Here is a 24,073-nt window from a genome sequence, read left to right on the forward strand (position 1 = left end):
TGAACAAAATATTGAAATCTCAAACTCATTAATGAAAATGGTGATGTACAGAGGTTGAATTCGGTGCCTCTTTTGTGGTGCATCCAACCATTTTAAGAGCTCGTTTTTTGATACGAAAAAAAAGGATAATGGAGGTCCTTCAAAATCATATTTTGCGAAAACCTTCGGTTTGCAAAGAGATCACGCTTGTATTTTCAAGTGTTTTGCCTATGACCAACTATTGGATCTGCTCTCCAACTGTTGTATGCACACCTCAATGTAGATAGCAGTCATATAACGTCATGCAACTTGCAGTGTCCGTGTCGGAGGCATTCCGCTGTTGAAACAGTGATCACTCCTCCCGGCAAGAGCTAAGAATTTGTCATTAAATCTAACCAAAGGAGGTTTCTCAATCAAGCAAGAACATTCATAGGCTTCTTTGAGAATGACGGTGCTTCTAACCCCCTTATTTGTGAGATAAAAGATCCCATGATTCCTCACCAAGCAGAGCAGCAACCTACAAGGCAGTTGATATTCAGCATGAAACACATCCAGTTGCGCGGACGTTAATCTCTTCTCCATGGTCAAGCTTAAGAGCTCGTGAAGCACGGCAACGGCCCGTTTACGTGCTTGGGGACTGGCCGGATCGATCTGCCTGGCGTTCAAGTAAGGAGAAGGAAAAGCCAATTTCTGCCATTTATGAACCTCTTCGAGATATTTCACATTAGGCCTAAAGCCAGCAGGAAATTTGATTCGGAAAGCAAAAGGACCGGAAAAGTTACCGTCTTTCGTGAATTGGGCTTTTTTGCCATCAACCAAGTCCAAAACCAAATTCGATTCGCGGGCTGTGACTGCTAATGAAGAATCCCAACTCTCCAGTTGAAGGTAATCCTGACCTTTGAACTCCTGTACTCTGAAGAAGTCTGGGTACTTTGGAATAAAATCCTCCATAAAGTTTTTGGGCAAACCCAACTCGGATTGGATCAAAACAATCTTCGCCAATGGAATTCTACAATCCATGGACATCATCAATAACTTCCTGAGACTGGTGACAGTAATGGGTTCCATCATTTCCATAACATCTCCTTCCTGTTCGGCGATCAAAAGCGCCTTATCCGTGAGTTGTAGAACGTGGGGTCTTCTATTTCCTCCGGTAACCTTAAAAATTGATGGATATCTCTCAATGGCAGACATCAGATTCCATTTCTCGACAATACCCACTTCCTTTTCCAGGTCTCTGAGGAGGATGGATCGATTCTTTTGGCTGAGGATGACGTTCTTGAGATGTATAATAAGTGACGGCTTCTTCTGGAGCTCCATGACCCTGTCGAGATCGTTCTCCCTATGGTAAATTTTCTTCTTGGGCCGTCTTCCTGATGATTTGAACAACCTCTGAATGAAGAAAAGAGAATCCCATGAAGATAAAAGGATCCTGCTAGTACCACTTGATGATAACTGGGGAGCGCAGGCAAGCCGTCTGCCGTACATGGCACCCTCTGGTGCAAGAACTGAGCTTAATCGATGTCAACAAACGGAAAAATGAGAGGGAAGCGAAAAAAAAATGAGGTTTAGGTTTTAGCGATAGGAAAAGCCCCAAAAAGCATAACACGGGATTTACGCGTAACAACAGGGGTAATCATGCCCCCTTGCGTCCCACTCCCGGCGGTAATCTCCCTCTCCATGCCCTTTATTGCTCGGACATCTTAGATCTCTCTACTTCTGTTCCCCTCTTGACTACGGATTGCATCCGCAAGAAGGGGTGTACTGGGTTATCCCCGGAACACAAATTCTCAAGTTCCCGTGTATGGAGGAATATCTTGGGACCCACGATAATTCATATGCCAATGTTGCCCACGATGACTTTTATAATAAAATGACATATAAAAAAAGTAGATATACTTTTGACGAAAATATCCTCCTGTAAGATAGATATGCGTTGGACAAAAATGTCCTCTCGCTCCTCGTAAATAAATTTGCACGTTTCGCCTTTGTTTTTAGCTTGTGTTACAACACATGGCCGTTTTCTCGTTCCTGCCTTGTGTTAAATAGAAAACATTCTCGGGTTCGTTCCTACCTCATCGAGATAACTATAAATCGAACGACTGGTTAAATCATTGGTGGGCGTCATAGAAAGATTTGTCGACCATCTCTTTTTACAGTCATCTCTTCTTCTTCATTTTTGTTAGGCAGTATGAAAAAAAGCAATGACGCACAAACATTTCAACAAGTGCCAGTAAAGCATGGTGAGTACCTTTCCATGTCATCATGCTATTGTTGAAGAACGTATGTCATCGTGAGTGTCATTAAGGCGTTTTGTTATTGCAGGTAGATTTTATTGTTTTGATGGTTGGAAACTTGAAGATATTTGTAAGACGCTGAGACTTGTTGACAAAAATGCTTGGTTACAGATGCGAGCAAGGACCTCTACCCCATCCGGTATCATCCATTCACTCAGCATATACAATGTAACGCAAATCGCGGTTGTAGTAACACGTATATCGATTTTTGAGATATTGTTTTGTTTGTTAATATCGATTTGTAATATATTATGCTGAATTGTCGTATATCGATTTGTAAGATATTATGTGTTTTCTAGTGTCGATGTGTGAGATATTGTTTTATTTGTTAATATCGATTTGTAATATATTATGCTGAATTGTCGTATATCGATTTATAAGATATTATGTGTTCTATAGTGTCGATTTGGTGATATTGTTTTGTTTGTTAATATCGATTTGTAATATATTATGCTGAATTGTCGAATATCAATTATATATTTTCTAGTGTCGATTTGTGAGATATTATTTTGTTTGTTAATATCGATTTGTAATATATTATGTTGAATTGTCGTATATCGATTTGTATGATATTATGTATTTTCTAGTGTCGATTTATGATATATTGTTTTGGTTGTTAATCTTGATTTGTAATATATTATGTTGAATTTTCGTATATCGATTTGTAAGATGTTATGTGTTTTCCAGTGTCGATTTGTGAGATATTGTTTTGTTTGTTAATATTGATTTGTAATATATTATGTTGAATTGTTGTATATCGATTTGTAAGATATTATGTGTTTTGTAGTGTCGATTTGTGAGATATGATAAATGGTTGTTAATATCGATTTATAATATATTATGCTGAATTGTCGTATATCGATTTATAGGATATTATGCTGAATTGTCATATACCGATTTGTAATATATTATGCTGAATTGTCGTATATTGATTTGTAAGATATTATGTGTTTCCTAGTGTCGATTTGTGAGATATGATTTTTTTTGTTATTATCTAATTATAAGCTATTATTTTATTGCTTTGATATTATGATTCATTCAATCATTTCTTTGACTTGCTTAACTAATCGGTAATCATTGTTATATGCATCTTGAATAAATTGTAGTAAATGTATGCGCTGGCTAACGCAAATTGATATTTTGCTCATGACAATGTTGAGCATATCAACTAGTTGCAGTGAAGATGATGTCGATCCTCAGATGTAACGCAAATTGGGATTTGCCACGATCTGACAGAAAACAAAATCAACAAGCCAATGATGATGTCGATCCTCAGATGTATGCCATGTTTCAAAAGATGATGAATAAGATGATGACAGAGCAAGCAGAGGCCAATTCCGGCAAGATCCCTACCAAGAAAAAGATCAAGGGCCGAACATTGAAGAAACAACTGAAGATGTCTAAGAAGCGTATCCAACATGAGGATACATCTGATGAAGCAGAATCAGGAGGTGATACTGACGAAGAGTGCGAGGCTCAACAAGCTTTTCAGAAGATGACTCAGGGGCAGGGGTCAGCCAATAAGCTAAAAGATCAGTCTGCTAATGACTCTGACCAGTCACAACTCAGAGACGTGGTCAAAATGGTCAAGGATCTGCAAGCTCGCGATAAAGGCAAGAAGGTCTTCACAAGTGAGGATTTCTACGATGGTCTGGATGAGGATGACAACCTAGAAGATCTCCTCTATAAATTTGTCAAATTTGATGGGACTGGCAATCTCAAGGCTCACTTGGCTATGTTCTTTGCATAATGCAATAGATTCAAGAGAGACAATCACACTTTGTTTAGATGTTTTCCTCACAGTCTTGAGGGCACCACCACAAAATGGTATTCAGAGCACATCAATCCTATTGAGTTGAAGGAATTTGACAAGCTGGTTAATCTTTTCATTGAGCGATTCTTGTTCAATACCGAGGCACTACCAACCCCCAATCATCTCTATAATCTGAAGCAAAAAGAGGATGAAAATGCTAGAGACTTCATTCACAGATGAAGATCCACTTGCAATCAAATGAAGGATCCGATATCGGAAGAGCATGCGTTGTCGGTCATCTTGAATAATTTCTCCCAACCTTTGAGAGGCCTGATCTCTACTTCCTCGACACGATCTTTCATTGAATTGATAGAACGAGCTGAATGACTCGAGATGGGAATAGAGAATAGAGTATATGAGAGCCTCACACTCTCAAAGAGCGATTCATATACCAAGAAAAAGTCATGCTTCACATTCTCTGCGAATGCCCCCGGGAACAACAATGGCAAAAGCAAAAGGGGTGAAAGAAAGAACCACACCGACGGATCAGAGAGTCTAAATTCCAGTAGAGATGATCATACATGACAAAAGGACAGAATCAGTAAGCAGAATGATAGTCCTCCCGCGAGCATTCAACTAGAATTAAAACCCCAAGGGAGACCAGAGCATGACGGTTGGGGATATGACCGCGAATTTACTCCCTTAGAACAACCGCTCGAGCAAGTTCTGAAATACATTATAGCCAAAGGGATGGTCAAACTCTTCAAGATAGCGGATCCTCCTGTGACCATGGAAATGTTTAAAGATCAGTTCTGCAAGTTTCATCGAGCAATGGGTCACGACACCGAGCATTGTTTCATCTTCAAGAATATCGTTCAAGACTGCATTGATAAGAATCTTCTCGTTGATGAAAAGGAGGACTAGTCATCCTGACTGACCTTTTTCCTCAATCATTCAAGAAGCTGACAATGCTAGCATTTTTTCATTTCTCATCTTGCTTTCATTATTTTGAAGGGATAATGCAATCTCATTTATCTTTCCTTGATTTGTCATTTTCCTTCAATGCATTAATAAAATTATCAATTTTCCTCATAAGCTTGTTCTTCTACTCTACAAAACGTCTCTTATAAGGAATGACCCCTCTCAGGGTGTCTCTCTAATCAATCAAGAAGTCAGTTGCTTTGTTAATTATCGTCCTTTTATCCAAAATTTGTTTCCCCTATTACACTAGGGCATTTTTTTTGAAAATTTGTTTTTACTTCAAAATGTCCTGTATGTAAGCATGATCAAACAAATCTCTCATTTTGCACATATGTGCATCCATTTACATCATTTTGTATTCATTTGCATACATTTGCATTTATTTGCATCCATTTACATCAAATTCATAACTTCCCCTTCAGGTTAAGGGATAAACCTAAGCTCCCCATTCAGGATAAGGGTTTAATCTTGAAAACCAGGCCACATACAATTAACTATGATGACCTATTGAAATTCAGAACTTTTATCAACCCTTTCTCAATTTTCTCCATTTCTATCAATCTTTCATCAATTTCTATTCATTTTCTTTGTCAATTCTCCTTAATTTTCAATTCGTTTCCCGTTCAAGATAGGGGATAATCCTGAGAGCATTCATAGAAGTAACGTGGTTCTCTATAATGGTTCAATCTCATGCTTAATGCCAAATTTCTACAAACAGACCTCCAGGTCGGCCAATCTTGTCAAACCCTTCGAGTTACAATCTTACCAATATCAGTCATTTTCTTGCCTTCGAGTTACAACTTTACCAATGTCTATCATGTTCAAACCTTCGGGTTATAACTTTATCAATGTCAAATGAATTTCAAGCCTTCGGGTTACAATCCTACCCATGTTAGTCATTTTCAGCCTTCGGGTTATAACTTCATCAAACTCAATCATTTTTTAAATCTCTCAAACAAAATCCTACTTTCGAGCTGGTCGGTCAACAAATTCTGCTTTCGAGCTGGTCGGTCGATAAATTCTGCTTTCGAGCTAGGCGGTCAACAAATCCTGCTTTCGAGCTGGTCGGTCAATAAATCCTGCTTTCGAGCTGGTCGGTCAAACAAATCCTGCTTTCGAGCTGATCGGTCAATAAATCCTACTTTCAAGTTGATCAGTCAACAAATACTGCTTCGCGCATGAAGGTAATTATGGTAGCCATGTCGGTTATCAGACTCTTGTTAAGCAGATCATTCGAGCAGGATACTATTGGAAAACTATGCAATAAGACTGCTATCGCTTTGTGAAGAAGTGTGTCCAATGTCAGATGCATGCACCTTTCATTCATGCGCCAACTACATATTTGTAATTTATAGTATCTCCATGGCCATTTTCTATGTGGGCTTTCGACGTTGTAGGTCCAATTACTCCTTCTGCCTCCAATGGTCACAAGTATTTTCTTATCACGATGAAATATTTTACCAAATGGGTGGAAGTTGTTACTCTACGTACAGTGGAAGGCCAGCATGTAGTTTCATTCATCCACAAGAATATCCTCTATCGTTTTGGCATACCACATGATATCATTTCAGATAATGGCACTCATTTCAAGAACAAGAGAATAAATATCTTTTGTTCAAGATTCAAGATTCATCATCATTTTTCTGCTCCCTATTATCCTCAAGGGAATGGTCAGGCAGAGGTCATCAATAAAATCTTGGTTCGCATCCTGAAAAAAACCGTTGAAATGGGTCGTGATTGGCACGAAAAAATCCATGATGCACTTTGGTTGTATCGAACCACTATTCAAACCCCAACCAATGTCACTCCTTTAAAGCTCGTTTATGGAACCAAGGTGGTGCTACCTCTTCATGTTCAAAAGCTCACTCTCAAGTTCACATCGCTTCTAGAGCTACCACTTGATCAGTATCAGCTACAGAGGTTGATATAACTTGATCTACTAGACGAGAGAAGACTTAAGGCATCTGAGCACACTCAGTCTTATCGTTAGAGGATAGACAAACAATATGCCAAGTTAGTTATCGAAAGAAGATTTCGAGTTAATGATCTGGTCCTCAGATCAACGACTCATCTCAAGCACTGCCCACGTGGAAAATGGTCACCAAATTGGGAAGGCCCCTACGTGGTTAAGGAAGCATTACCATGTAATTTATATCATCTGATTAATGCATATATGGTAGAATTACCTGATCCTATCAATGCCCGACATATGAAGAAATTCTATGCTTAGAACACTTGTTCTATCTTTTGTATTCTTCAATGATAAATTATTCTTTCATCTAATATTCTCTTCCCAGACTACACTGGAGCATCTTTTGTTATGAAAACTTGTCTTTTATTTCAAATACCATGTATGCAGGCAGGATCAAGTAAATCTTTTCATTATCAAGCAAAGTCTTTTATCAAGCATTATCATTTATTTACCTGATCGGCATGCATCCGCATTAATCAACATCAATTTGCTTTGAGTGGCATGCATTCATATTGATCAACATCCATCAGCATTAATCAACAAATTTGCTTTGATCGACATGGATTCACATTGATCAACATCCATCAGCATTAATCAACATCAATTTGCTTTGGTCGGCATGCATTTGCATCAATCAACATCCATTTGCATCAATTTACATCATTTTGCATCGAATCGATACCCATTCAGGATAAGGGATAAATCCTGAGACCCCGACAGCCATTTATGATAATCAATCGTGAAAGAGAAGTTGAAAATTCCCATCACAATCTTTAAATATCTTCAAAGCACTGACTTACTTCTTCAAAATCCAGTGTTCGTGCTGACACTTTTTCAAAATTTAGTGTTCGTGCTGGTACCTTTTCAAAATCCAGTCCTCGTACTAATTCCTTTTCTCAAGATCGTTGTTCTTAAGTGAACCGATGTTCCTAGTGAACCTATGTTATTCTTAGTTGAACCGATGTTGTTCCTAGTGGACCAATGTTGTTCTTACAGAACCGATGTTGTTCTTATGGAATGGATGTTGTTCCTATGGAACCAATGTGAATCTTCTTTTGAAACATCCCTTATGATCTGGTCTTTCATTAAGATCCTAACTCAAACAATCAATCAAACCTTCAGGTTACTTTGGTCAATCATTTTCTGACCTATGGGTCGCTTTTACCAATCATGGTCATTCAAGATTCGACCTTCGTGTTGAACTCGTCTGCCAATTGGCTCAATATCAATTATCAATCATTTTTTTATGAGGGACTCTTTTTCCAAGAAGAGTTTGATGGAGCTCATTTCTTTCTCATGCAATTATTTTTTGTTCGTTGAACCTCTTTTTAGGAAGAGTTTGAAGGGACTCATGTCTTTATGAACAATTTACAAAATAATTTTTTATTGTCACACAAAAACCCTGTTTCCAGGGAGAGCTTTGACGGAAGCTCGTTCTCCTTGTGACCCCCCAATATTTTTTGTTAGGCCATCCCGTCATCGAGGACCCTTTTTCGAGGAGAGTATGATGGACTCGCTCCTCTAAGACAATTCATTGATCTTATCCAATCGGCCACCTTTCCATAAGAGAAGCCTAAAGTTAGGGAGTTTTAACGAAAACTTAATTTATCTTCGAAAGTTTGTTTTGCAAACACCTCCTCTTTGGAGAAGAGAGGAGTATTTTTTATTACCTGTTCAGGTAAGGGTCAAGCCTGAGTCTCTCCTTTGGGGAAAGGAGAGGAGAATTTAGCCACGGTTGTGTCAATCGAATGTCAAGTGATTTATTTTACCAAGGATTTTAAGAACTTTTTGCCAATTTGTTATAAAAGACAATTGTTCATCTCAAAGTCTTTATTGCACAAAAAATTACCTCAAATTACCTTCAGTGTTCTTTTTAAAAGGATAAAGCTTTTGCGAACAAAGACTCAAAATTCAAGCTTTTTTGTTGGTCGACCAAAAGGATGAAGAAAAATTCTCGATATGACCGATAAAGGAAAATTCAATGATGTTGAAAAGTCATAAGTGAGTTGATACTGATCATAGCTATGGCACATTTTTAAAGACTATTCTTCTGGTAATAAGGTAGTGAAAATATTATGCACGCTAAAAAGAATCACTCAATCTCAATATTTATTCAATCATTCAAGCTACAATTAACTATCTGCAAAAGGGATCTCTCAATCATCATCAAGTTGAAGACCGATGAACGAGTTAGACTCCCGGGGCCAAAGGAGACTCGGATCATCTCCAAATTGAAGAAGCATGTGACGTGTCCTTCCAGGAAAAGTTTAAATCATCGCCAAGTTGAAGGCTGATGCGATGAACCTTTCGTCAATCCCTAAAAGATATTTGATCACTGTTATCATAAAGAGATTTTCAATCCAATGAGATAATTTTATCAATTTAATTCTTGGGACTAAAGAAGACTTAAATCATCTCCAAGTTGAAGGAGTATGTGACATGTTCTTCCAGAGAAAATCAAAACATCACCAAAGTTGAAGATTGAAGTGATGAAACTCTCGCTAAATCCCAAGAGAGCTTGCTTTTCATGTCTCGAAAAAGTGTAAAACATTATCAAGAGATTTCAATCAGATAGACAATTTTATTAATATAATTCTTGCAACCAAAGAAGACTCAGAACATCTCCAAGTTGAAGGAGCATGTGACGTGTTCTTCCAGAGAAAATCAGAACATCACCGAGTTGAAGGCTTATCTGATGAAATTCTTGCCAAACCCCAAGAAAGCTCAACCCCTACATCTCAAAAGAGTGCAAAAAAATCATCATGGGTAAACCCCAGATATCAAACTGCCAAATCTGCCAAGAATTATCTTTATTCATGTGAAATTCTTTTATCAGTATCCTTTCATAAATTGCTATTATGATACTAAGAACAAATTTTCTTTCTTTTCATATCAATGAAATGGATAACTTCCTTGAATAAACTCAACAACAATAATTTAATTTTGATTCTGGATTCTGCGAAGTTAGCCTAGTTGGAGGTAATACTCTAGGTAGAAGCGGGAATATCTTTCAAACAAACATGCTCACATTTCAATCATTTGCAAATCAACTATAATTTTTATCATATTAGTAATATTTTCAAGCTATCTTGACATGAAGCGAAGATCTCGATGTCCATTTTGGCATATCCTGGGGTTGTTGTTATCTCTCTTTAAGACTTGATAACAGGAGTTTTCAAGATCCTTCTCTTCTTTTTTTAATCTGAGCGCTCGGGCTCTCAGATTCGCACACTTTTCTGTGTTCCCTACTGTCCCACCATAGACAATTTGTTTTTTATTTTCGGTTCGAGGCTAAGCCATCATTTATAGTTTTTCAGCAAAAGGTCATTTCAAAAGCTATTTAGTCCCAGCAATGGGGCGCCCAAAATCAATCCCTTTTCAAAGCTTTAGGGAACCCTATTTTCTACTTTTGCAAACCCCTCTCAGATTTAAGGTGCGAAACCTGAAGGTTCCATCATGGTTTCTTCTTTCGGGGATTTCTTTTTCCCCATTCAGGTTAAGGGTCAAATCTGAACCTCGTTCTTCCATGAGGTATCATTTTTTCGTTCAGGTTAAGGGTCAAGCCTCAACCTCGTTCTTCCATGAGGTATTTTTTCTCCTTTCAAGATAAGGGTTAAACCTGAACCATATTTCGCAAAGAGGTCATTTTTCAAAAGCTATTTAGTCTTAGTCATGAGGTGCCCAAGATCAACTCCCCTTTCAAAGCTTTTAGGGAACCCATTTTCATTGCCTTCGTTGCAGCCCCTCATTTTATGAGGTCTTTTTCATAGTTTTCTCAATCTATTCTCTCGAGGATTCCACTCTAGCCTCCTCCGTGAGGTATCTTCTTCCCGTTCAGGTAAGGGTCAAGCGTAAGCCTCATTCTAATAAGGTGAATTTTCTTCTTCATTCTTCATTACATATCCACCACATTTTTCTAGGATTAATTCTTTCATACCCAGTCAGATTCTTCTAACTGAGGCATTTTTATAGCCCAAATTTGGTGTGTTTTTCTTTACCACTAAGTTCAGCTCTCAACCGACTTAGTAGCAAAGAGGGGCATCTGTAAACAATCCAAATTTTTTACCTTCGCTCACAAACCCTCTCCTCTTATCACTGGGGCCCGCTCTCTAAATTCTTCAGGGAACCAATTGGTCGACATATAAACCAAGGCTATTCAGAGCCCGAATTTTGCCCCAAATTCAAATATTTCAAAATTCAATCTCTATTTTGGCTCAATTTCAGTTATCAATTCTCATCCTCAGACAAGAATTTTCAATCCTGCATCTCTGTCATGGGTCTGAGGCATTTTGCATATCATTGCATGTCATCGCACGTCATTGCATGTCATCGCACGTCATTGCATGTCATTTCATATCATTTCATTGCATTGCATATCATTTTTGAGATCCAATACTCTTGTTTTCAAAATCTTCAATCTAGATTCGATTTTAAAACTTTTCTTTCGAAATCAATTTTAAAAACCTGGGTTTTAGATCGATATTTGTCATTTGTCAATCCCCAGGATCTTATATTTCTTTATTTCAAATTTTTTCCTTAGAAAGCGATCTGGATTCATTTTAAACTTAATTTTTAACTGATCTCAATTTTCAGATGAGACACATCTAGGTGGTGTTGCTTCTGGATCACTTTTTTTTTATTTCTCAAATTTTAGTTATTTCAGAGTTTTAGTCGGATTAGGACTCTATCATTTTACGTTTTAAACTCTTTTTAAACTCTCATTTTATTGGTTTTAAATCAGAGGTAGTCTTACTCCTTTCCTATTTCTTTCAATTTAGCCAAAAGTTTAGAGTTTCAGTCAGACTAGGATTCTATTCCGGAGTTTCAGTCGGATTAGGACTCTATCTTTCATTTTTACTTTTATCTATTTTCAAGAGAACCCTTCAAAATCTTTCAAAAGAAATCAAAATTTTAGAGTTTTAGTCGGATCAAGTCTCTGTTCCAAAGTTTCAGTTGGATTAGGACTCTAACCTTAACTTTATTTTTTAGAAAATCTTTCAAAAACTTCTTCATTTATCTTTCAAAAAATCAAATTTCAAAATTCTAGGACTTTATTTTAGAGTTTCAAAATTTTAGGACTCTGCCCCAGAGTTTCAGTCGATTCAGAACTCTACTATGATTTTATTTTTTTACTTTTATTTTACTTTTTTTTCAAAAACAGATCTAATTCTCAGAGTTCCAGTCGATTTAGGACTCTATTTTAGAGTTTCAGTTGATTAGGACTCTAACCCTGATTTTGTCTTTTTATTTATTTTTACTAATTATTGAGAAGATCTTTCAAAACCTCTTCGTTTGTCTTTCAAAACCCAAAATTGCAGAGTTTTAATCGGTTTAGGACTCTAGTCCGGAGTTTTAGTTGGTTTAGGACTCTAATTTTCTCGATTTTATCCTTTGCCTTTATCTTCATTTGTTTTAAAAACTCTTTTTAACATTTATTCTAACCCTTTCAAAAACTTAAATGTGGGACCGACATAGTCAGCACCACATTTGAGAGAGTTTCAACTCGTTTAGGACTCTAGTTGATCTAAAACTTTCAATTTCAAGCTCATCTTTCATTTTTAACTTCTGTTGAAAACCTTTATTTTTAAAATCATTTTCTGAAAAACAAGTGGGGCTCACACTAGGGTGCGCCACACTTGAAAGTGTTTCGGTTAGTTTAGATTTAGTCAGTGTTTTACTCAGGTTAGAATTTTGAAAGAGTCAAAATTAATTTTTAAAAGTTCATTTTCGCTTTAGTATTTTAAACCTTATTTTTAAGTTCTAATTAAAAGTTTTAAAAAGTAAATGTGAGCCCAGAGGGGGTGGCACCACATTTGAGATTATTTCAATTCAACTAGGACTCAATTAGGGTTAGTAGTTAGTGTCTTGTTAGGTTAGAATACCTCAAGAAAAATCACCCCGCACCCCCTATTAGAGTTATCTTAATCAATTAAGAGTTCTAATTTAGAACTCTCTCTAATTAATGCTCTCTACAAAAACTATAAAAAGGGGTCCAAAGGGGGGGTTCGACCCATGCACTCTCTCTCACCCTCTCTCTAGCTTTCTCTCTCCCTCAACCAAACCTTCTCCTCCTCCATTGCAGCAGCACCTCCCAAGGTGAGTTCCTTTGCCATTTTTTTTTGCTTCTTTCTTTTATTACTTATTTCATTAAAATAGCCATTATCGCTCCTCTTGCTTGGATTTTTTTGTTCTTTTCCTTTAAGAAATCGTGTGAAGGTGCCAAGAATTTGATCCATCGATCATATATGATGTTTTGGATGATTTTTATCCATTGAATCTATTGGTAAGGTGATTATTACGTTAAATACCAAAGGAAAGATGAGATTCGATCCCTCTATAGATCGAATCCCTCCTTCAAAGGCTAAATCAAATTTCCATCCGTGTATCCCTAATTTTTTATTTATTTCACTATGATCATGTTTATTTCAGTTATTTAAATATTAAATCATGATCCATGCACTGTTTACACATTTTTTTTTTTATGATGTTGCATGTTTAAATTAGGGCTATTCATGTGTTTTATCGATAATATATGTATCTTGATTCTGGCCATGCGAGAATGATGTTATTTTTTATATATTTTTCTATCAATAAAATCTGATTTTTTTATGGTTGAATCATGCGTGTGTCAGTGACTTTCAATAAACAATTCAGATTATTTTGAGTTCTGTAACTCTACTAAAAAAATCAGAAACCGAACTCTGATTCCTGCACTGTGAAAACGCTATACAGAATCAAAGATGGTTTGTCGAGGTTATATCTCCTTCATAAAAGATCTGATCGATGATCCGTAAAAAAATGTGTGTTTGTCAGAATGTCTAGTATATTCTGTGAAAATTTCATATTTTCTATGATTGTTTGCTATTTTTATTTTATCAAAAATCAGAATCTGTTTCTTAGAGCTTGTTATACATCGTTTAAGCTCTGGGTCAACTTACGCAGATTGTATCTCACTAATCAAAGATCTTTTTTCTGATCCATAAAAAGCCACGGATTCAGTTGCATGTCTAGTTTTACTAGTATGATTTATATAATTTTTGAATTTTGTTTGATATTTTTAATTAAATTGAAATTAGAAATGCCTTTTCTGAAATCGTTATGGGTTCGTCGAAATCAAGCATATATTGCTGGAACGATATCTCCTTAACTGGAGATGATTTTTCTGATATGTAAATAGGATTATTTTTGTTCAAATGTCTAGTTTCTCTATGTGAAATTTTATAATTTTTCATTACTTTTTGATACCCGATTAGGGTCTAACACTATGATAAGTACATGCCCACATGCAAAATCGCATATTTTTTTATTTATTCAATTTTCATATCAAAATAATGACAAAAATATATTTTTTCAATTTCATTTTAATTTTAGGGTTATTAGAAGTATCCATGTCGATTTTTACAGATTTTGGAATTCATTTGATGCATTATTTGGTTAAATCATGAAAACAGCGAAACATGGGCAAAATTTGTTTTTCTTATAATATTCTGAATTTTTCATGAAAAACATTATATTTTTAGAGTTTTTCATATTCATAATCATATTAGGGTGCCCTCCACCCAATTTTGCATCGTTTTGAATTTGTTTGATCCTCGGATTAAGCTTTTTACAAAAGTATTTTCTGAGAAACCCTGATTTTAACTCTGTTTTGCAATAAAGGTCAATTTTCAAGGGTATTTGGTCATTTTTTTCAAAATTTCAAAATTTAATGTTGTTTATTTTTATTATTTATTCAATTATGCATCATTCTTTATTATATTTATTTCAAGAAAATATGGAAAAAAGCTTATATCCGGATAAATCCCTCAATTTCTAATGTTGTTGGATAAATCCCCAAAAGCTGACATTTGTCCACTAATGAGTTTGCTAATTTTGCAGAAAAACTCAAGAGTTTATATTTCTTCTTCCTTTTTCTTTATTTCAATTCAATTATTGATGTAAACATTGAAATAAGAATTTAATTTTCTGCTTAGATTAAGGTTGCATTGCATATAGTTTATTTTCAATAATGTTGATTGTGTGATAAATGATGATTCATACATATTCAAATTCACAATGGTCAACACGAATGGCACGTACACCCGCTTCTAAGAAGTTAATAAACTCGATTGAGTTCGTATTTGTGGTCATAGTCAGAATACAGATAATATCCAGAGTTCTCATCTTCTTTTAAGCCACAAACGACCTACACTCTTAGGCTATCTTAAAAAACCATTGCATATTTTTAAAGTTTTCTAAGTAATTTTCCCTTTTAGAATCAGATAAGATATATTCAATACATATTCATGGCCATAGTCAGGAATATGTGTTGAATTTATTTTATCTAAATTCTATAAGGCACATAAATTCTTTTATCAATGGTTTTTCTCAAATTCTTCATAAAATATTTTCTCAAATTGCATCCATGCATCATCTAGGTTTAGATTGTATCATGAAAATGTTTCATAGAGCCACACGCCCATTCTTTTGATCAATTCAAAAATCCTTTCTCAGAAAAATCAATTTTCTCAAAGTCACCTGAATTTTTCTCAAAACCCTTGGTTTTTTAAGAAATTTTCAATCTTTCTAAGTTCAATTTATGATTCTCCAAAGTTTCAATACTTCTCAATTTCAGAATTCAAGTTCAGAGAACTTTCTCAGAGTCATTTGAGTTTTCTTCAAAATTGATTCTCAAAACATTAGGCTATCTTCAGAAATTGATTTTTCTTTTCTTCACAAGTACTTTCCCAATGCAATTCATGATTTTCAAAGTATCCTCTTTTTTAAAGGAAATTTCAAATATTCTGAGCGTACATCATGTTTTCAGTCAAAAATTTTACAAAGTTATAGTACATGCCTGATTCTTTATGCATTTAGGAATAAAACATCGATTTAGACAAGTTGACTAAAGCAAAGCACATGATTGATCATTGGTTTGATTACTCCTGGTTATGATGTCAAGAACGGTTGAACCTTATACCAACAGGCGAGTCTCATTCTACGAAATTTTCTCGCATTTTAAAATAGAAGTGAGTTATTTTCAAAATCTTTTTCAAAGATTAGTTTGACTTGCAAAAGTAAAATTTTGTGATGATAACACCAGGTTGTAAACAACAAAAAAGACTTGCGTTTTGGGGCTAGATTAAGTCCTAGAAGCATCAGCTTGGCCAGGCAAGTGAAGTCAGCCAGCGAATTGATCAAGTGCGAATGAAAGTTCATAGCAGCTGTGTGAAGACCATAGAAGCAGGGCAGCTGGACAGGGGATGGCGGCTTATGTGAGTGTGCCAAAGTCAATAGAGCAGGGACAAGTCAGTTAGCTCATGGGACGGTTAAGCAGCCAGGTCAGCAAGTGTCAGCAGCGTACAGTTGAGTTAGTCCAAGCTAATCACCACGTGCAAAATTGAGAGAACTAGTGGTTTCAGCAAAGCTTAAAAGAATGTCAACAGTGACTTTTGAAGCATAGGCCGCCCACTGCATTTGGCGCCATTAGCTGGATAAGTTATAAATACTTTGTCTCTTTCATTTGTAAGCATACCGTCATTTTGGATTCAGCCATTTGTTTTGTTTTGGATACAGCTATGGAGATGGCCTCAATCGAGGAAAGGACTTGCTAGACTTCTTCACCGTCTAGCTAAGGATCGTCATTCACTTCACACATTCATCCACCTCATTCCTTGTTGCCGTATCAGATACTTGACAGCATCCAGCTACAGCAAAGCCGAGCGATCATTGAAGTACTCTGCAAGCGTGCAACTGCTGAGCTAAAGATTCCGTCGAACATTAGAGCCTTTTAAGCTCTAAAATAGGCGCAATTTCGTAATAAGCTAAGTGCACTCACACCGGAAGATTAATTCATCGTTAGAATAGTTTTAGATCGTGTTTCAATTTTGCAGATCACAGATCTATCAAGTGTCAACGCAGTAAGCATAACTGAGGAGCGCGCACGCTGAAGATCCTCATCACGCGATCGGTTAGATCGACCAAAGCATCTGCAAGCGTTGCGGTCTAGTCAGTGTGGAGGCATCGGCACGCGCCTGTTCTAGCTTGCTACAGCAAGCTCAGGCCTCTGCACTCGCGTGTGTAACGTCCACAGTGTTTGCGAAGCACAGGATCTGCTGGCGCCTGCATGCGCCGAGTAGCAATCACGTGTGCCGATAATCAAACTGTAATTCTGTGCCTCCGTAAACACTGGAGATTTGTAAGGCGGTAGAAAATCCTAGTCGGGCCCTATCACAGGTGATGCGGCAAGGCACCAAGCAAGCAAATGCTCGTTTCATCGAGCACCCAGTTGAACAGATAGATAACGTTCTAAAGAGTAAACCAAAATGTTGAAACGAGACAACAACAATTTAACATCCAAATAATCGGATGGAAATGTTCTAAAGCACGCAGAAAAATGCTATAAATGAAGATATATATCATAAGAAAAAAAAACAAATCAAAGAACATAGCATAAAGAGTTGGACATCTAACACTAGGCCAAAGCCAGAATGGATATTATCAAATGAAATACAGAAAGAATACAATATGACAAATTCCTAACAACCTAAACATTTCGTTTTCCTACTTTCTCTCCATGTTCCCTTAAGAGTCCTAATTCTCCTCCCTCTCAGTTGTTTTGCTCCTCTTGTCTCATTCCATTCAAGTCTTCTTCCTACCTACGAGCTACAGTTGTTTTTAACAATTCCCTTGTTCCGCCCTTCCTCACTATACAAATAAGAAACCAAAAATGAAAGATGCACAGCCAGCCAGGCCCAGAAGTAAAGAGAGGGGGAAAGTAAAAAAAATCAATTCTCTGCTTTCAACTAAACTCTCCCTAATTAAGCAACGCCTCTAACACGACCACTCCTCTGCATTCACATGTATGTATCCCACCATCGCATTCCTCTTAAACACGAGCTGCTGCTGCTGCTGCTTCTCCAACCCTCGGGTCTCAGACGCGCTCCTCTTTATCCTCATCTCCATCACCTTCTTGTGTGAATTCGAGTGTTTCGATGCCACGAACGTCGGGCTCGCCGCCGGCCGGTACTCCGGGAAGAGTCTGCCGGACTTGTAGCGGACGCCGCATGCATTGCAGAGCGTCTTCGGACCCAACGGTCCCATCCTCCACTGCGGTGTCTTCTGTATCCCGCAGTGCAGACACTTTCTTACCGTGACGCCCGACTGATCCACCGTCTTGCTGCTCTTTGGCGCCTTCTTGGGAGGCTTCGACTCGGCAAAGGAGTCGAACTCGACCTGGAATTGGAAGAGCTCGCTGGAAGGATTGGTCGCAGATGATGACGGGGAGATCAGGATGTTGTTGTTGTTGTTGGTGGTGGTGAAGCGAGGAGAGAAGGCAGGGGGGCGGGGGCGTTTGCTCCTGGCCCTGGCAGGGATGGAGAGGAGGAGGGCGTCGTTGCTGCTGAAGCTGAGTGTCTTGCTGGAGCAGGAGCTGCTTTCCAGGACGGAAACAGGGCTGGAGGTGCGAAACTGGGAGTCCTTGAAGGGGTTGCTGTTGTAAGCAGCAGCAGCGCTCCCCGCTGAGAACGAGTCCTCCACAAAGTTGGACAACCATTCCAGCTCCGCCATGTCTTCGCACTGCATCTTCACACATAACAGAAACAATGAGTTGAAAGAGATCAAACAACAAAATTATGCCAATTGGCTTTGCTTCTTGTGTACGAATCGAAAAAAAATTGGGGATTCAGGGGAAGACTCACAGGAACAGAGAACTCCCCAGGATGACCGAAATCGCCGGTGTGCCCAGAGAAGGTGCAGTCAGTAACGCTGCCGAACATGTCGTTGCTCGGCCAACTCTCTATGCCATCTCCAGTCTTGCAATCAATATCCTCGTTGGGGAAGTCGAGCAGATCGTCGATGTGATCGAACAAATCCGCGCTCAACTCGGTTTCGATCTCTTCCATCTGAGCTCGCAAACAGAGTACCAGAAGGGGTAAGGTCATAAAATGTTCGTGTGTGTTCAACAAATTGGCAAGGAAATTAAGTTCAGACGAATATTAAAGAGCGGTAAGGCATTCGGTTTCAATAGCTCCTTTGAAAGGCAAGAGAATTTAATGAGACGAAGCAGAAAGGAGAGAAGCATTGCCGTTGTCAAGTGCTGGTTGGCAATCCGATTGGAAAATTCAGAGAGAGAGAGAGAGAGAGGCTGTAGCCTCCCCACCACCCACCAATGTCGGTCAGTAGGTCACCCACAGTCACTCTGTGTTCAGTATCAGGGACAAGGCCACCCCTTCATTTGATGAGTTGGGCTCAGCTCAGGGGTCACTCGGAACCACTGAGCCGACCACAAGTTTTAGATTGACGCAGGTGGAGCATTAAAAAATATAATGGTAAGAGCAAAGCGTTATACCATGATCGTTGGATGCCGTTCGTGGCTTGGATGAACGGCACTGCTGTGCCTGTGCACCCCACCCCAGACGGTAATAATGTGGTCAAGACAGGACTACCCCTCAATAGTCCACACGTCACTCATTGATTGGGGGGATTGGCGAAGATAAAAAGGCAAACGTGAAGGCATTCATTTCGCCTACAGCAGGTTAGTTACTCTTCCTATTAAGTAATAAAATTTCCTTGCCGCCCCGGTTTTCAAACAGTGAGCCATAAGACAGTGACGAAATTGGCCTCAACAGCTAAATCTTGCCTTCAAAGGCAACCATCACCACTCTTTTGCATGGTTTGCAATCCATAAGAAAAATTAAAAGTCCTTGCCCAATTTTTCCTAGAGCTAAACGTGGGATAGTTTTAACCTAATGCTAGCGTCTCATGCAATAGGAATAGGAAAATTCCAAGCATGTAGTAACCGTTGGCAATTATCGGCCATAATTAGGGTGGTGCCACAAATGGGATCAAACAACCCGGCCAGAGGAACCACAAATTAAACCCTAAACCCCAAGGACATATATATACCCCACAACAGCCCCCACCTGGACTTGGATTGGAGTCTTTATAGGGACCTTGATGCACATATTGGCTTTGCCCATGAAGTACACCCTGTGGTGTTGGATTACCCTCCAACACTTACCGTGAACGGTCCAAACCAAACTGGGGACCCAAAAAAACCTGACTTGGAGCTACATGCATGTGCACAGCAGCACCTCTTTCACCATGAAAAGTTAAATATGATTCATCATGTCGGTGACCATTTCTTTCAGGCAAAAATTTGAAAAAAAGAGGGCAGAAAGTCGTGCAAGTGGGGGCCATGCAATGCAATGCAATGCTTCAAAATCATAACGTTCCTGGGTTTGGCAATTGGCATATTTATTTCACTAGAGAAAGCATGACTGCCGACTTGATTTGAAACGTTGGCATTTTTCTTCTGCGAGAAACAGAAGAGGAAGGAACAAAGGTGAAGTCCATAATTGCGCCAAAAGACGACAAAGCATGGTTTTGGACATTAGGAATAAAAATGAAGGGGAGTTTGTAATTGTACTCCTCAAGAGTCAAGCAATTCCCGTGAATGGCGGTTTTATTCACCCGTTGTGTCTGAGAGGGAACGCAAGTACCAACAATTAAAACACTGGGGACCAGGAATTGACCACTTCTTACTTCAACTGAGAGGGAAAGCGCGTGTTTGCCTTTGAGAAGATTGGGTGGAATTGGAATCCACTTCCTTCAGTGTCCCTAGGTATTTCAAAATGAGCAGTACGGCCCATTTTTGCTCATTCGAAATGAGCACCGACGGAAGTTAATGGCATTGACTCTCAGTAACCATGTGGTCAGTGATCAGGAACAGATTAATTGGAGGACATAAATGTTATGCTGAGAGAGAGTGAGAGAGCACTACCTTGTCTGACTTTGGTTCCGTTGCTATCTTTTCACCAAAATTGCATCAATTCTGCGGGTACAAAAACCAAATGTTTATCGTTATAACGAGAGAGAGAAAAAGAGTTACAATTAAGAAGTAGGGAGCTCCTCGCAAGCAGAAGAAATCAAAAGAAAAAAGACGAAGAAATAGACAGGTCTGTGTTCTTTCATCATCGAAGGTCGCAAATGGAAACAGAGAAATTACGAGCAAATGGCAGCCGTTTGCATTCACACTCCTTTGAATGAGTTGCGTAACAACGGGTTTTCTTCCGCCATCACAGATATGTACCCGATTCCCTCCCTTCCTTCCTTGGCCCCCAACCAAAAGTGGCAAGTTTCGGAAAATTTGACCGAAATTTGCGCTACTTCGGACTCATGCGGAAGCTTTTGGCTTTGTTATGCCGGGCTAGCGATTCAGCTTAAGCTCTCACGGCAATTGTAAGCAAGCCAAAGGAAATTAATTGAGAAGAAAACGAAGAGAGGACTTGAATTGGTGTTACCCCCCTTCTTTTTTAGGCCTTCAAACCTTTTCAAGGAAGAAACTAAGACGCGGAAAGCAGAAAAAAAAAAAACGGGGAAAGACCTACTCTTCCCTTACAAACACCTCAATCCTTTATTTAGCAGGCGTTTCATTTAAAAAGACTCCAAATTTCTTCTAAATTAAAAAGAAAAAGAAAAAAGGAAAATCGAGGAAGACATAGCAACTGGCCAATTCGAAGTGGAGAATGACAAAAAAAATTGAACCAAAATGTGGCGTTAACTCACTTCATGAACAGTAAGAATTATTTGAATTTCATCCTCCCAAACACATCGATAGACAAACCAACAGATAATGAAATATCTGAAAGCAGAGCGGATTGTCAAAAGTAAGGAAAAATCAATAACGAAAAAAAAAAACTTGCTATGTTTGAGAGTTTAACCTTTAACATCTTCCAAACACTTGGAGAAGAGGGGGAATTAAAAAAGAAGAGAAGAAAGAAGAATATGTTTTTTTTGAAAGAAGTATGAAGATGGGGAGTTCGAAGCACATGAAAAACGCAACCGAGAATGAAGCAATCTTTACCGTTGGATGAGGATTGCCTAGCGGACCTCGGGATCGATAATAGCAGAGGTGAAGCCCGAAGAGAGAAAAGACGGGCAAGAAGCTGACGCTATAACTCTTATACCCCTCCCAAGGGGGCTCAGCTCAAGCAGAGAGAGAGAGAGAGAGAGAGAGAGAGAGAGAGATGGTTGAGGAGGTGCAAAGAGATTTGATGAAAGCTAAAAAGGGAAGAAAACGGGAGTGAGTGTATTATACAGGCATATACATATACAGGTGGGGGAGGGCAGTTTGTCTCTGGTCGATGGTTTGGTGAATCCTCACCACACCCCCAACAGGCCCACACACACCCAATAAAACTCTCCCTCGCTCCCCTTTTGTGCTGCTGCTAGCTGTCCATGTTCATCCTATCTGTCTTTGACATTAAGGCTTACGAGTACGACGATGACCGTTCCTCTCTCTCTCTACCCTTTTACAGACTTTTCTTCTTTCTTTACCAGGCACCTTCAGGCAGCCCTTGGCCCCTTGCCCCTTGTATTGTTATTATTAACGCTGTTATTTATTAAGAAAAACAAAAAGGGAAAGAGAGGAGGAGGATGAAGAGAAAGGAAGGTGGGTTCCACCTCCGGTTTTGGCGGGGCAAAGCGCGTGAAAGGATGGAACCAGAAAAAAGGCCAAAGCGATCCAACCCAAGGTGGGTCACAAACCATTACGCTTCTTGGAATGACGAAAACACCCCTTCTAATGCTCACAGGTTTGCATGCTTTGGATTCACTGCTCATCGAAACGTCAAAGGTTGGGCGCAGACTTATTTTGTCCATCTTCAATTCTGCCCTGGTTATGGGAATCAGTCCAAATGTCCTGACCCGATTTTTGGTAAACAATGTGCCTGACAAAGAGACACCCGGGCTAGCTAGCGTGGGGCTTTTTGTTTCGGTGTGTACAAAGTCCACATTGGTTGGTCCAAGTCCAACCAGCTCTGCCGCGATTCCATGGATTTCTAGTGGACCAACTGACGCATTAAAGTTAATTACGAGGCGTGTGATCCCCGTTATTTCCCATTCGAGGGAAAACAAAATTCCATCCACCACTACGTTGGCGTTAACAACTCAACCTCCCTTATACAACTAAAAGAATAAATGCTAAGAAAATCAACGATGTATGAAATTGGAAACCAGTCCTTAATTTTTTGCCCCAACTCCCGAGGATGAAATCTTGGGTGCCCACACAGCTCGTGGGAGAAACAACCACAAATAGGAAATGTTGAAGACAGGCTAGCTAGTTTATGAATTTTCCAAATCTCTTTCAGTTCCTAACATGAAATGCGCCATTCAATTCGGACCTCTCCCATGCATGCATATACATCCGGTTATAAGCAATACCATGACGACCAATCACATGGGAGCATTACCACTCGAAATCAATGCCTTGACTGGTGGTCGCGTTTGGATCCCAGCCGATAGGATCATGATCTTCTCACTCATTATCCAACTTTGACACTTTAAGCTTTAGAGCGGTGTCCACGGGATCTTACTTTGAGGTGCTGGTACCAGGTTAATTTGTACCCAGGTCCAACAGGAACCACCATAAGAAAAAACAGACCCTGTTCCTATGAGGATTGCAAGAATCAGACGCAGACCATACCCGATAAAATAATAATTTTTATTTCTTCACATTGAAAAGTTGTGTATCTTAATCAGAACTTGGGTCAGACGTTAGTCTGGTATGAAATTTCAAAAACTATACCCGGCTTCATGTACTACTTGAACTCTTTGGGTCAGATCCAGGTTCTAATAGGACTTCTTTCTTTATCACCAAACTTTGACCCTATAGGTTTGGTGTGGGTCGGGCCTTGGTCAAATCCGACCCACTGAATATCCTGCAAAAATAAAGAAATACCTCGGATTAACTCTCTATAGAATTGGGACGATCGATTACTCCAAAGGGTGTCAAAGGGCAGTTCAGTCAGAGGGAAATCTACTACGTTTTTCTCACGTAAACTCATGCGAGTAACAATTTGGGGTTGGAAAATCATGAGTCATGTAGAAACTCAAAGAAGGAAATAAAAAGTGACCGCACAACCAGAAATTGTTCTCTCTCTCTCTCTACTGCCTTGAGTTGCACCCTTTGCATTTCGCGTCCAGACACTCATTTTTTTCGTTCTTTCTCTTTCCACGTAACCTACTTCTATCTCTCTCTGTATCGAAAAGTGACCGACTCACCAACAGGGGCTCCGCTTGTTTGGTAGGAGCTGCTGGTAGTGCACGTCA

The 24,073-nt window shown here is 38.8% G+C and overlaps 2 protein-coding genes across 5 annotated transcripts; both read right to left on the reverse strand.

The window, feature by feature from the left end:
• On the reverse strand, positions 1–1,701 carry LOC149817441 (Ubiquitin carboxyl-terminal hydrolase family protein). Its single transcript, XM_089985427.1, has one exon. The coding sequence runs from the start codon at positions 1,465–1,467 to the stop codon at positions 280–282; it is 1,188 nt and encodes a 395-aa protein (XP_089841553.1). The 5' UTR covers positions 1,468–1,701; the 3' UTR covers positions 1–279.
• A 15,720-nt stretch (positions 1,702–17,421) lies between these two features.
• On the reverse strand, positions 17,422–22,043 carry LOC149817442 (GATA transcription factor 4-like). 4 transcript variants are annotated; one of them, XM_089984871.1, is made up of 4 exons: positions 21,828–22,043; positions 20,745–20,795; positions 18,661–18,864; positions 17,422–18,544 (listed from the first exon to the last, which is right to left on the reverse strand). In XM_089984871.1, the coding sequence occupies exons 3-4, from the start codon at positions 18,862–18,864 to the stop codon at positions 17,795–17,797; spliced, it is 954 nt and encodes a 317-aa protein (XP_089840997.1). In that variant the 5' UTR covers positions 20,745–20,795; positions 21,828–22,043; the 3' UTR covers positions 17,422–17,794. The 4 variants fall into 4 exon arrangements, with proteins under 4 accessions (XP_089840997.1, XP_089841000.1, XP_089840999.1 ...); XM_089984874.1 differs by having other exon boundaries at positions 17,422–18,538; positions 21,828–22,042; XM_089984873.1 differs by lacking the exon at positions 21,828–22,043 and adding an exon at positions 21,530–21,552.
• Positions 22,044–24,073: the final 2,030 nt, after the last annotated feature.

This window comes from Nuphar pumila, chromosome 13 (genome assembly GCF_984573655.1).
Source record: "Nuphar pumila chromosome 13, dmNupPumi1.hap1.1, whole genome shotgun sequence".
Classification (NCBI taxonomy): domain Eukaryota; kingdom Viridiplantae; phylum Streptophyta; class Magnoliopsida; order Nymphaeales; family Nymphaeaceae; genus Nuphar; species Nuphar pumila.

Bases quoted from the DNA above. Each gene is read 5' to 3' on its own strand.
- LOC149817441 (XM_089985427.1), bottom strand. From the start codon at position 1,467: ATGTACGGCAGACGGCTTGCCTGCGCTCCCCAGTTATCATCAAGTGGT.
- LOC149817442 (XM_089984871.1), bottom strand. From the start codon at position 18,864: ATGGAAGAGATCGAAACCGAGTTGAGCGCGGATTTGTTCGATCACATC. The intron at 18,545-18,660 runs GTGAGTCTTCCC...TTATGTGTGAAG, and splicing joins CTGGGGAGTTCTCTGTTCCT to ATGCAGTGCGAAGACATGGC.